The sequence below is a fragment of the Apium graveolens genome, chromosome 5 (assembly GCF_009905375.1).
Source record: "Apium graveolens cultivar Ventura chromosome 5, ASM990537v1, whole genome shotgun sequence".
Taxonomy (NCBI): domain Eukaryota; kingdom Viridiplantae; phylum Streptophyta; class Magnoliopsida; order Apiales; family Apiaceae; genus Apium; species Apium graveolens.
Genome location: NC_133651.1, coordinates 155,413,633 through 155,427,661, shown reverse-complemented (window position 1 = coordinate 155,427,661; position 14,029 = coordinate 155,413,633). Strand labels below are relative to the sequence as shown.

Genomic DNA, 14,029 nt, shown 5'->3' with positions numbered 1-14,029 from the left:
GTTATGCTTTATTTATAGGTGAGTTTAGAGCTTCAGTTTTGTTATTCTCTCGAGACCGTAGAGAATTTCAAGCTGCGGTCAACAAATTTCAGCATGCATGTATTCCCATTGTAAAAAAGACTACACCGCTGAGAAAATCACTACAAAACTGTACAGCCACAACTAATTTTCTTGGTTATCTTTTTTTCCCAGTAAATATTTACTTAAGTTATAATGAAATGAGGATATAAGGATTCAACACTATATATGCTTTAAGATTCTAATATTAGAATGTTGGGAGCTATATATGATTGCAGACAAAGAAATATGTCAAAAAAAAAAGAATAAAAAGAAAATGATCTCCCAACAATCATTTCATAGGTATACCTTGTAAAATGCCAATGGACAGACAGATATTTTACATGCGGCAAATTAGATTAACAACAGCCATGGTACCCGCTCCCAAAGTCTTAATCCTCCTCATTCTCTTATCGCTTTTGGTTTTTGCCGAAAGCGCTAATCCTGGTTTTCAAACCAGAATCACTAAAGGCTCCAAGTTCGGTCATCTGTTTGGCAGAGGCTCTTTCGGTTTTGGTATTTTCTCCGGTGGAGGTCAAATGATCTCTGGAGATGATAATTTTAATCCTCAACCGTCGTCAGATGATACACCTCCAGATGATAGCAGTGGTGGACCCCAGCTGGATGCCACTAGCGGACCCCTGGATAGTTCAAGGAAGATTTTAAACAAACCGGAAAAAGCAGAAAAAGCGGACAAAGAGGACAAACCTGACAAAGGAGATCACAAAGGGGACAAACCGGACAAGGGAGATCACAAAGGGAACAAAGGGAAGAAAGAAGACCCGGCCACCTTACCATCAGATGCTTCTCAGCCCAACAATGGGGGGGATCCTGTTATTGGACCTGATGGTAATCCTATCACTTCACCTGAAAAACCAAGATTTGAGACCAATTGTATTGGTACATGGAGAATTGCCACTCAAAATGTTGGTGTGGCAGCCATGCAACTACAAACAATGCCAAACGATAAGGTGGTTTGGTTTGATACAACATTTCTCGGTCCTTCTGCACTTCAGTGGAATCCTCCAGGCAAAAATTGTCCTATCAATTTTGAGACAAATGTTCCAGATTGTTATGTTCATGCTATAGAGTATGACGGGCTACATGAGACCACCAGGCCGCTAACTGTATGTACATAAAATATAATAATCTAACCCTATGAGCTAGGGAATTTACTTTTTTCTATGTGTTTTATTTCTAATTTTTCAGCATCTAATAATGGTTTTGTATTGATGTATATAGTTAAAAGCTGATCCGTGGTGCTCAGTTGGAAGTTTATCGGCTACTGGTACTCTAGTAGGTTCAGGAGGGTATTACAAAGGAAGAAATGCTATTCGACTTCTCAAGTCATGCCCCAACTGTGATTTCACGGAGAAATCTTTTGTTTTAGGTTCTGATAGATGGTAATATCTATTTCCATCTATAATTATGACTTGCGATCGAGCATCTGTACAAGCCGTTGTAAATATATTCATGTTACATTTGTTGTATTAAGGAATCATGTTAATACATTGATGTAACAGGTATGCTTCACAACACATCTTGGACGATGGGAATCTGGTGGTAGTTGGCGGTCGAAAAGCCTTCACATACGAAATTATTCCACCAGATACATTGAATATTCCTGTAAAAAAATTTGATTTCCCCTTTCTCCAACAAACCACTGACCCTGTGGAAAATAACCTCTACCCTTTCTTGTATCTTATTCCAGATGGAAATCTTTTCCTATTTGCCAACAACCGCTCCATAATCTTTGATCATAAAACCGCCAAAATTATCCGTGAACTGCCACCGCTTCCTGGTGGCTCTAGGAACTACCCTGCCTCTGGCATGTCTGCTGTTCTTCCTATCAAAATTGACCCTAAAGCCCCGGAAAAAGTTTACTTTGATATCATGGTCTGTGGTGGAGCTTCACCGTATGCTTTCTATCCGGTGGATAGTGTTCAAGCTAGGCCAAAACCTAAAAATGTATATTGGCCAGCTCTTCAGGATTGTAATAAAATTAGGCTCATGGACCCGAATCCGCATTGGGAAAAAGACATGTTGCTGTCTCCCCGAGTAATGGGAGATATGTTAATTCTTCCCACAGGAGACCTTTTGATATTGAATGGTGCAAAGAAAGGTGCTGCCGGGTGGTGGAATGGTGATGAACCCAACATGACACCGGAGCTTTACATGCCGAAACAAAAACTTGGAAACAGGTTTAAGCAGCTAGCCCCTACTCATATTCCTAGAATGTACCATTCTACATCAGCAGTGTTATCTAATGGAGAAGTTTTAGTTGCGGGAAGTAATGAAAATGATAGGTATGTGTTTCAAGGAGTGCCCTTCCCAACAGAGCTTCGAGTGGAGAAGTTTTCACCTCCTTATCTGGACAAGAATCTTGATAAATACCGACCTAAAATACTTACTCCACCAAAGAAGGTGAAATATGGAGGGCCCTTTTCTTTTAAATATGCAATTACTAGTCCACCACCGCAGCCCTTGGAGGCCTCGGATTTGAAGATGCATTTGCTATCACCACCCTTTACTACTCATGGTTATTCACAACAACAAAGAATGCTTGTGTTGGATGTAAGGATGAGGGGTCCTGACACTGTTCAAGCTGTGGCGCCACCAAACCCTAAAATTGCTCCACCAGGATATTATATACTTTTTTTGGTTCACCGTGGAGTACCTAGTGCTGGAATTTGGGTGAGACTTGTCACCATTTAGTGAGTGGAATCGATTAATAACTTTAGAGTTGTGCATCTTCACATTGTTGATTCATTATGCTTCTTTTCTTTCCTGTACCTTTTTTTAGTTTGCATGCATTTTCGTGCATTTGTTATGTACCCCCTTAAATAGATATATGAAGGATGGACTAATTGATCATATGTAAAGAAAGTAAAATTGTATAGTGGTTTCATGTGGATATAAACCATAGCTAGATTAAGACTTTTAAATCATTATTTGTACAGGAATACAAGATTTCTCAACAAGGTGTTTCATTTTTTTTAGTCATACATCCCATGCATCATTGTAACTCGATGATTACGTCTTCTTAATGTTATGGATCTGGTTCTGGCCTCACTGCAATGTTATGGACCTGGCCGCGTGCAGTGCGTTTACAATTAAATTTGATCACTTATAACGTCATTTTTGTTGGAAAAAGTTTTCAGATATCTGACATTACTTTATTTATTTATTTATCATATATTTATAAAAATTTAGCGATATCTGACATTACTCTATTTATTTATCTTATATCTATAAAAATATTATTATACATTTATTTCTGATACTTTAGAGTTGATCACGTGATGTTCTAAAAAGTGGAAATCGAGATTGTTCGGTTGAGGGACATTTTAGTGATTAATCGGATAATCGGTGATTATCGATTGATTAATTGGAGTATTAATCGGAAGCAATTTATTTAATAAATAATAATAAATAATTTTATTTAAATTGTCACTAACCTTTCATAAGATTTACAAAAATAAAACCGCATATCATCATTAATTTAATATTGATATTTAAATGATAAGATTTATATATAAAAAAACCACCATCACCGGTCCATAATTTATATTTAAGTGATTTATACTAATTAATTACTACTAACTACTCACTAATCACTACTTAATAATCAGAAAATTAATACCTACAAGTTTAAACTTTAAGATTTTAAAATAAATCGAGTAAGGGTAGGACAAAACAATACAAATTTGAAGGATTTAATCATTGTTGAATAAATTTATAATACCTGAAGATTGTGAATCGATCGAGCAAGTGAGTTAAGTGTTGAGATTTGAGAATAATTCAATTAGGGATTTGTATACAGGATTTAGGGATAAAATAATATGCAGATTCTTTATGTATGTAAAAGAGTCAATATGTTAATATATTATTATTAACATTATTAAATGTTAAATGTGAATTATTATTTTCCAAAAACTTTAATTTTTTTTAAAAAAAAATATTTTTTAATAAATACAAATTTTGACCGATTCGGTCGATTTTTGACCCGAATCGGCCGATTTTTTCAAAATTTCTCGACTTTTGATTAATTTTTTAAAAAACCGTACTTTGACCCGATTAACTATTAATCGAGACGGGATCCGTCCGAACTCCAATTAATCGGCCGATTTAAGAACACTGCTTACAGGTGACTCACTCAAGATCATGGGCTACCTACTACCATAGTTTCCAAAAAATAGGGTAATGAAATAACCACCATACCGTTACTTTAAATCTTTAATAATCTTTTTTAATAAACAAAAAAAAATTAAGTGATATTTCGGTTTGACAATTTTTTAATTTTCCCACCTTTTGGTTTCATTTTTTTCCAGTTATAATTCTAGTATTATTTTCATCATTTTTTTATTACTATATGACTTATAATTCTATATATATTATTTTATCAATTTTTTTTATTCTTACACGCCATATATTTTTATTATTTTATAGGTTGTAATCCTATTTTTAATTATATTTTAAAATAAATAGGTTCGTGTATTCCAAAAAAAATAGGTTCATAAATTATTCCAATTAAATAGGTTCCAAAAAATATAAATCATGACCAGGTAAATGTGTCATATGTTTAAATTACAATATTTTAATTTAGAATTTTTTAAATATTTGGTTGAATTTCATCTTAATAAAATAATATGAATATTACAAACATCGTATTTTGGTTTCACCATTAAATAATAATAAAATTGTTTAAATCGTATTATAATTTTAATTCTATTTTCCGTAGAACTATGAATTACTTTTCAATAGGGTACTTGGTTTCATCATAGTGTGTTTACGTCGTATTTTGGTCCACGCTAGATACTCACGTAGAGTTATATGTTACTTTTTTAATGAAATATAAAATTGTTGGAATCATATTATAATTATAATATTTTTATTATTTGTAGAATTTATTATTATCTTTTATTAAAATAATAAATTGTTCAAATTATCTAATAATGAAAATACTTTTATTTCTCGTAGAACTCTATATTATTTTTTAACGGTACACTACCTAATTTTATTTTTAAATAATTTTAAGTTAAATAAAATATTGGATATATTTGAGATGTCATGTCTAATATGTTTCATGTTTAGTTTTCAGATCTTAACAAACAGGACATATCAATACTTACTGGAATCAGTACTAACTGGAAGTCAGAACTTAGTGTCATATCAGGACTTAAAATCATATCAGAACTTAAGTACGAGAGGACTTACAGTTAAGGAAGGAAGCTGATTAACAGTAGAAGATCGAAACTAATACAGAAGAAAGATATGCAAGGAAAGAGTTAAAAGACTAGAAGAATTATATAAGATATCTGATTGATATATTTTAGGAGACAGAATTATATTCCATATCAATTAGAAGTTATCTTGTAACTGTGTACTATATAAACACAGACATAAGTTTACACTATATGTGTTATCATTATCTAGAAGATCATACATTGTAACCTAGTAGCTCTTGTGATATTGATTCATCACGGAGAGAGGACAGTTCCATTGTAACAAAGTTTATTATATCTAATACATCTATTTTCTGTTACTTGTGTTCTAAATCGATTTGATTGTATTCTACACTGTATTCAACCCCCTTCTATAGTGTTGTGTGACCTAACAAGTGGTAACAGAGCCAATCTGTTAACACACATACAGTAAAGATTCAAAACAATCATGTCTGAAGAAGCAGAAAATCTAAATCTAACCAAGCCCGCTAAAACTGAAGAAACTCCAAAGACTCAAACCCACAGTCGATATGAGACTATTAGGGTTCCCATGTTGAGACCTTCTGAGTATCCCATATGGAAAGTGAAGATGGCTATGTTTCTATAAGCTACAGATTCAGAATACATTGACAGAATTAATAAAGGACCATATAAGCCAACCAAGCTCTATGTTGTAGTTGCAGATCAGGCAGCAAAGACCGTACCAAAGGAGAAACGTGAGTATACAGCTGAAGATATCTCATCTATTTCCAAGGATGCAAAGATAAGGCATTTGCTGCATAGTGCCATTGATAATGTCATGTCAAATAGGGTAATTCACTGCAAGACTGCAAAGGAGATATGGGATGCTTTGGAGACAAGATGCCAGGGAATTGATGCAATCAAGAAGAACATGATGATTATACTCACTCAAGAGTATGAGCACTTTGACTCAAAAAGTGATGAGTCATTAACTTACTTATATGACAGGTTTGTCAAACTCTTGAATGATCTTGTTAGGTCACACACACTGTAGAGGGGGTGAATACAGTGTATAATACAATCAAATCGAACTTTAAAATCTTAAGTAACAGAAAACAAACTTTATTAAAACAATAAACTCTGTTACAGTATGGAACTGTTACCTCTCAGTGATGAACAAATATCACGAGAGCTGCTAGGGTTATAATGAATAATCTTCTCGAATATGATAACACTTATAGTGTAAACCCTATGTCTGTGTTTATATACTACACAGTTATAAGATAATCGTTAATTGATATGGAATATAATTCTGCTTCCTAAAATATATCAATCAGATATCTTTTCTTCCAAGTATTCCATTCTTCACGGAACTCCTTCTTCATGCATATCTCTTCTTATGTTTATCTTGATCTTCTTTCCTTTAATCAGCTACTGTCCTTATCTGATCGTCCTTCAGCACTTAAGTTCTGATATATAACTTCTGATGATTATCTCCTGATAATATAAGTACTGATATCCTTAAGTCCTGACTTCCAGTATAAATACTGATCAACGGTTAAGTACTGATTTGTCCTGTTAAATAAGATCTGAAATCTAAACATAAAATATATTAGCCATGACATTATCAAATATATCTAACAATCTCCCCCAACTTGTAAATTAGCATAATATACAAGTTTAACAAATATTTGATGATGTCAAAAACATTAAGTACAAATGCATGAGAATTAGACTAGATAACTATAACTTACAGCCCTTAAAGCTTTACCAATATTCAACTTCTGATAGCAATTTCAGTCTGTACAAATATCACAATTTAAGCAGTTGTAGATCTTCGACTTGGCTTCATCATCTGATCTCTCTGATGTCAGGAGTTGTTCTGAGATAGTTCTTCAACAAACATTTCTCAGCATATCTGAGTTCATCAATCATTCTCCTTTTGGCATCTTTAAGCTCTGCAGTATCTTCGCCAATTTGAAAGATTGCAGCTCTGAGATCATTGATCTTTGCTTTTCTTATATCCTGATCTAGTCTGATCAAATAAGCTTTATCAGACTCAAGATTGAATTCAACAGCCCTGTACCCCAGAAAGGTAGTTATAATTTTAGCAGTGTTGGGTTTCATTTCAACTATATCACTATTGTGATCTCTATACTTTGGAACGTATGTGCTGTCAGACTTAACAGAATAAAGCCTTTTCTGTCTCTGAATCTGTTCTTTCAAATAGTTTGCAGCAGTTCCTGTTATTCTGTGATCCACTTGAAGTAAGAATAGTACATGCTCCAATTCTTCAAAATACTTCAATGGAATGGCATTTTGTCTTATATGATAAACCCTACCACCTGTCATGAAATACAACATGATGTATTCTTTCAAGTAGGTATGGTAAACCATCTGTACAGATTCCAGTTGATTCAATATCTCAGGAGTTGCTCCAATACCTGGTTCACTCAAGGAAGTTGGATCATTGGTAGTGTTATGTATTCTTCTTTCATCAGCACTTCCCAATCCAGTTTTATCTCTTGCTTCCTTTCCAGTAACTACTCTAGCTTCAAAACCACTTGCAGTAGTCTTCAAAGGTTGAGTCTGTTTTGCTTTAGTGAATCCTGGTAGGAGTGTCTTTGGTCTATCTTCTGATATCAAGTTAACTTGAGCTATGTCAGAGGTTACTTGCTTCTTCTGAATATCAGAACTTACAATATCTTGACTCTGAACAACTTGAGCCATGTCAGAGGTTGTTTGAAGAATTTTTCTTGAAGTCAGAGCAAGATTATCCTTTTCATCAGTAATTTCTTCATCCTCTGGAGGCACATAAACCTTGATAGGTTCACCAACCTTTTCTTTACCCTTGGATCTTGGATCTATCTGTGGTTGTAATCTAGCAAATGTTGCTTCAGTATATGTCCTTTCTTTGATCACAATGCCTTTGAGTTTTGGAAGTAGCTTTTTACCAGAAGCTTCAGATTTAGATGTGACTTTCTCTGATTTAAGCCTGGCTTCTTCTTCCATTAAACTTTCCAAGTCCATTCCTGGATTTTCCTGAAAAAATAACTGTCTTGACATTTCATCATCAAGATCTAAAAGTTCATCAGAACTTATCCTTTTACCAGCAGCAGAATTTATTCTTTTCCCAGTATCAGAACTTGTCCTATGACTTATGATTTCAGCTTTTCTTGATGTGAATCTTCTACCTTGACTATGACCTCTACCCTTTCCAGGGTTTCCTTGATCATCTTTTTCATCATCCTTCCATGTCAGTGTCTTGTCAGTCTTGCATTTGGACTTAATTACTTTCTCCCCCTTTTTGGCATCAGCAGGTAGTAGAAGAGAGATAAGCAATTCCACTGAGGATTGGATTTCAGTCAGTTGTGATTGCTGAGAAGCTTGATTTTTCAGAATATCATCAATATGAGCTTGTTGATGATCTTGAGTCTTCTCAATATAAGCAATCCTGTCAATGGTAGGTTGGAAGAACTTTTTCTTATCAATTTTCCAAACTTGTTCCTGTTTGATAAATTCTTCCTGAATCTTGTGTAGCTCTGCATGAGTAGTTGAGTGAAGACCTTGTAGATGTTTAGTACTCAATGCAGTGACTCTAAGCTGGATTTTGAAATCATCAGAATTTAACATTTCATCAGCTTTAGTCAAGTGCTCAGCAAGATGCTTTGCAGTTGGAACATATGAAACTGAGTTCCATTTCTTAGTCCACTCCTGTCCTGCAGGAGTTTCATTCCAAGGTACTGGTGCTTCTCCGATAACAAACTTCTTAACCAGTTCAGACTTTAGAATAGTCTGTTGAGGAGCATGTCCTGAAGGACCTGCTGCATCAGCATCTGCAGTTGGAGCAGCATCACCAGTATCTCCAGCATTTGCAGCATCAGAACTTAAAGAATCAGTATCTTCTGATAAGACAATAGTGTGAGTAGCAATGGAGGTTTCAGTATCCTCTAATTGCTGATCTGGTTCTAAGTTCTGATCAACAGCCAAATCCTGATGCTCACCTAAAGTCTAATCATCAGCATCATGATACAGAGAAGGTGTTGTTGATAACTCTGGAGTTTGAATAGCATCAGTAACAGGCGTTGTTGAAGGATTAGTTGCAGGTGGAACTTCTAAGAGAATTACTTCAGGCACAACCAAGTTTTGAACATCAATATCAGCACTTGTGCCTGGATCAACAGAAGACACAGATGGTGTGTTAGCCTTTTCAGAAACAGCTTCCTTAGATGGAGTTGATGGAGAAGAAGTGACTGGAGCAAATTCCTTGTCTTGTGAGATCAGAGAATCCTGATCCCCTTCCTTAGCTGCTTCCTCTTCAGCATCTGAAACTGGCCTTTTTGCCCTCTGTTTCTTGTATCTCTTTGTTGATTCGGATTCCTTGGGAGTTTCAGGAACTGTCATTCTTCTAAGCCTTTTGAGAAGCCTAGATCCCCCAATTCCAGAATCCTTCTGAGAAGTCTTTTTCTCAGCTTCACTTACAACAGGTTCTGAAGAAGGAACATGTTCCTCAGTATCAGATTCATCTCTCAAGACAGTCCTCCTTCTCTTTTGAGGTGTTTGAGGAACAGTCTTTGTCCTCTTTGGCTTGGAGGATGAAGGCTTCACAGTAGGTGCTGAGGTTGAGGGTTGAACAGTCTGTGAAGTGGAGAGATAGGATTTGAGATATGTCCTGAGGGTAGGTTGAGTAGAATGAGTGGTAGGTGCTGAGAATGATGGTTTTGGGGTGTTTGTTGTTGGTTGGACATCAGAGTAAACAGATCTATAAGTAACAGGATCAGCATTTACTAGGATCTGTTTACAGACTGAGGAATCTGTAATGGTCTAACCACTGATTTCTTAGTGTCAGCATTTACCAGGTCATTAAAGTAGCATTTTGCAACTTTAAAAGGTGGGGTTGAGGAACTGACTAATTGAGGTTCATCAGTACAAAAAGTATAAATAAGTTGACAGAATCTAGTAAAATAGACAACATTCCTATCCTCTGTCATCCTATCCCCAATAAAACCAATTATACCAGTTGCAAAATCAAAATGAGTTTGATTGATAATAGCATACCCGATGTGCTGACTCAGAATTGGGATAGCATCAAAATTCGAACATTTGTTCCCAAAAGCTTTGGTGATACAGTCGAAGAAGAAGCTCCATTCTCTTCTGATATGAGCCCATTTCAACTGCCCAAGTTTTGCCAAACTTCTTTCATATCCCAAATTAGCCATTAACTCCTGAAGAGCTGATTCCTCTGGAATTGAAAAAGTACACTCTTTTGGGAGATGTAGAGCCCTACGTATTGTACCAGGAGTAACTGCATAAGATGAATCACCCACTTCGAAAACAATACTGGGAGTTCCATGTTTACCACCATCATCAAAGTGCCCAGTCCGCCAAAACGTCAGAACTTGTTGGCTCGAAAAGACTGAAGGCTGGGTTAATGCATACCCAATCTCACTGTGTGCAAGAAGATCTTGCACAAAATGCAATTCAGATGGAGCTTCAGCATGATCAAGAATTGCAGCATAGTTGTTTGGAACAAACTTAGCTCCATCAATGATTAAATCCTTAGGTGCCATGTGAAAAATTTAGATGAAAAAGTGCCTGTTAGGTGTTTGATAAAATGTCTGTATGAAAAACCAACGTGAGAAGATGAGAGAAAGTGAGAGTAAAAGCAAGTAGAGAGAAAAAAAAATATGAAGGAAATAAAAGATTAAATAAATCCTCTCTTTGTCGTACTTATACTCTGAAAAAAATGTTACCGTTGGACACCTGTCAGACATGTTGTAATAACGGATAGTTACTGGGCTCGAGAAAACAGTAATTATTACTTATCCACTCGCCTGTTTTCAAGGAAAAAATCGTTCCACTTACCCAGATATGCCATTAATTAAGGTGAAACAGTTTTAATTCAAAATTGAAGCCGTTTCCACTTATGGAATTATTTTTCACTGCAACATTAATATTCTGAAAATAAGTCAAGTGAAAATGACCAAGATAAATCATATGAATAAGCACTGATAAAGGAAAGTCAGAACTTAAATTTAAACAGAATTTATATGGTCATCAGAATATCAATCAGGATTTATCAATGTATTACAAAATAACTTAGAGACAAAATCTTGAAGCAAAAACAAATTTCATTAATATATCAAGAGAATACATTCATGAAATTAAAATTACATCAGTACTTATACAAGATTTCCCTAAGCTACTAAACCTAACATCAACAGCCTTAGTCCTAGCTAAGAAGCCTGACAAAGATGATGATGAAGAAAAATAGGAATTGTTAGGAATGTATGTGCATTAGTTTGATGATATGTTTAACAAAATACTTAAGTAGAAATTTAGTGTCTGTAGCCTCAACGGATAAGACCACTTTGGCTATCCGTTGATGGTGTAGCTTTACTTAGAAATAAGTCTAGTGTTGTAGCATATTTCAGTCTCTGTATTTAAAATGTAATTCTTGGAAGTTGAGAGAAACTATGAGTCATGTTGACTACTAGATGATATGCAGATAGGAAGGCCAATTGTAAATACTTCATGCCTTGTAATTTTGTATAAGTGAAGTGGTATCAACGGATGACTTAAAGACCTTCAACGGATGAGAAGCTAAGCTTCAACGGATGTCTCTAAAGCTTCAACGGATAAAGTCATCAACGGATAACATCCTTCAACGGATGAGTGCATCAACGGATGAAAGCTTCAACGGATAACATCCTTCAACGGATGAGTGCATCAACGGATGAAAGCTTCAACGGATGTTCTGATGATTAGCCGTTGATAAGGGGTAGTTGTACCTACAAACAGAGGCACATGGGTTGATAGAGACAACTGAGATGTGGTAGCCGAATTTCAGGAACAACAGAAAAAGCAGCCGTTCTTCTCTAGTACAAAGATGCAATAAGTCAACAAAGTACTGGAGTGAACAGGAAAAGAAGCAAGTGAAGATCTTATTTTATTACTGTATTTTATATTGTTCTTCACTTGTACACTTGGTAATATATAAACCAAGTAGAAGCTAGTAATTAGATGTGAGATTTTCCAGAGCTGTTTAGAAAAATATTGAGAGAAAATTCATCTAGTTTGTACTAGGATGCAGCTGTGATCAACATTGTTTAATCACAGATTTTCTAAAATACCATCTCTGGTGGAACAACAAATCCACCAGAAAAGTTTTTAAGGTCTGTTGTGTTCTTTACATTTGTGCTTGAATATATATCTGTCTGTATTAGCATAAAGCAATTCACACACTTGTTCTTCTTGAACACACAACTTTCATAAACTGCTCAAAACTTGAAAAAGTTTTGAGATTTACATTCAACCCCCCTTCTGTAAATCTCATTGTTAGTCCACTAGGAATAACAATTGGTATCAGAGCAGGCTCTTGACATACAAAGAGTTTAAAGATCTTGGAATCTAACAAAGATGAGTAAGAAGGATATTGGAGTAAAGATCCCAGTTCTTGACAAAGACAGTTATCACCATTGGAAGGTGAAAATGCACCTTCATCTACTCTCCCAAGATGAAGGTTATGTAAACTGCATTGAGAATGGTCCTCACATTCCCCACAAAGTAGCAACAGTTGCTACAGCCACAGTTGCTGTTGGTCAATCCATTCCAAAACCTAGAGCAGAATGGACAATGGAAGACACAGAAGAAGTCCACAAGGATAAGAAGGCTATGAACATTTTGTTTAATGGTCTTAACATGGATATGTTTGATAATGTGATAAATTGCACAACTGCCAAAGAGGTTTGGGACACAGTTCAACTACTGTGTGAAGGTACAGAACAAGTGAAAGAAAACAAAATGCAGCTTCTCATTTAACAGTATGAATACTTTCATTTTGAAGAAAATGAATCTTTAAATGAAACATTCAATAGGTTCCAAAAGCTGTTGAATGGACTGAAGCTGTATGGAAGAGTGTACCAGGTGAAGGATTCAAATCTTAAATTTTTAAGATCCTTGCCAAAGGAATGGAAACCCATGACTGTCTCCTTAAGAAACTCTCAAGATTATAAGGACTTCACTCTTGAAAGATTGTATGGAATCTTGAAGACTTATGAACTAGAGCTGGAACAGGATGAGGTATTGGAGAAGGGGAGAAAGAAAGGAAGTTCAGTTGCATTGGTAGCTGAAGATGAGAGGAAATGCAGACAAGAAACTGCGAGATCTACATCAAACTCCAAAGTTGGTATAAGAAATCAGGAATCAAGCAAGGGGAAAGAGCAAGTTGCTGAAAATGAAGACAACTCCAGCCAAGATGACTCAGATGGTATTGATGAGCATCTTGCATTTCTGTCCAGAAGATTTGCAAAGATGAAATTCAAGAAAAACACTAGAGCCACTAAACCTCACAAAAACACTGTGGACAAATCCAAGTTCAAGTGTTTCAATTGTGGTATAAGTGGACACTTTGCAGGTGAGTGCAGAAAGCCAACTTCTGAAAAGAAGAAATTTGAACAAGTAGATTACAAAAAGAAATATTTTGATCTACTCAAGCAAAAGGAGAGGGCTTTCATTACTCAAGAAAGGGACTGGGCAGCTAATGGAGATGAAGAGGATGAAGATGTGGAGTATGTCAACCTTGCTCTCATGGCTGATTCTGAAGAAAATGAAGTTAGTTCATCAAGCAATCAGGTAATCACTACTGACTTAACACAGCTTACTAAAGAAGAGTGCAATGATGCTTTTAATGACATGTCTACCGAATTATATCATTTGCGTGTGTCTCTTAAATCTCTTGCTAAAGAAAATAGTAGGATTAGAGAGAACAATCTGTTTTTAAGTAA

The 14,029-nt window shown here is 35.4% G+C and overlaps 1 protein-coding gene across 1 annotated transcript; it reads left to right on the top strand.

The window, feature by feature from the left end:
* Nucleotides 1–297: 297 nt before the first annotated feature.
* Nucleotides 298–3,038, top strand: LOC141661481 (putative aldehyde oxidase Art an 7). Its single transcript, XM_074468498.1, has 3 exons — nt 298–1,184; nt 1,300–1,460; nt 1,581–3,038. Exons 1-3 carry the CDS (start codon nt 375–377, stop codon nt 2,770–2,772), a joined length of 2,163 nt encoding a protein of 720 aa, XP_074324599.1. The 5' UTR covers nt 298–374; the 3' UTR covers nt 2,773–3,038.
* Nucleotides 3,039–14,029: the final 10,991 nt, after the last annotated feature.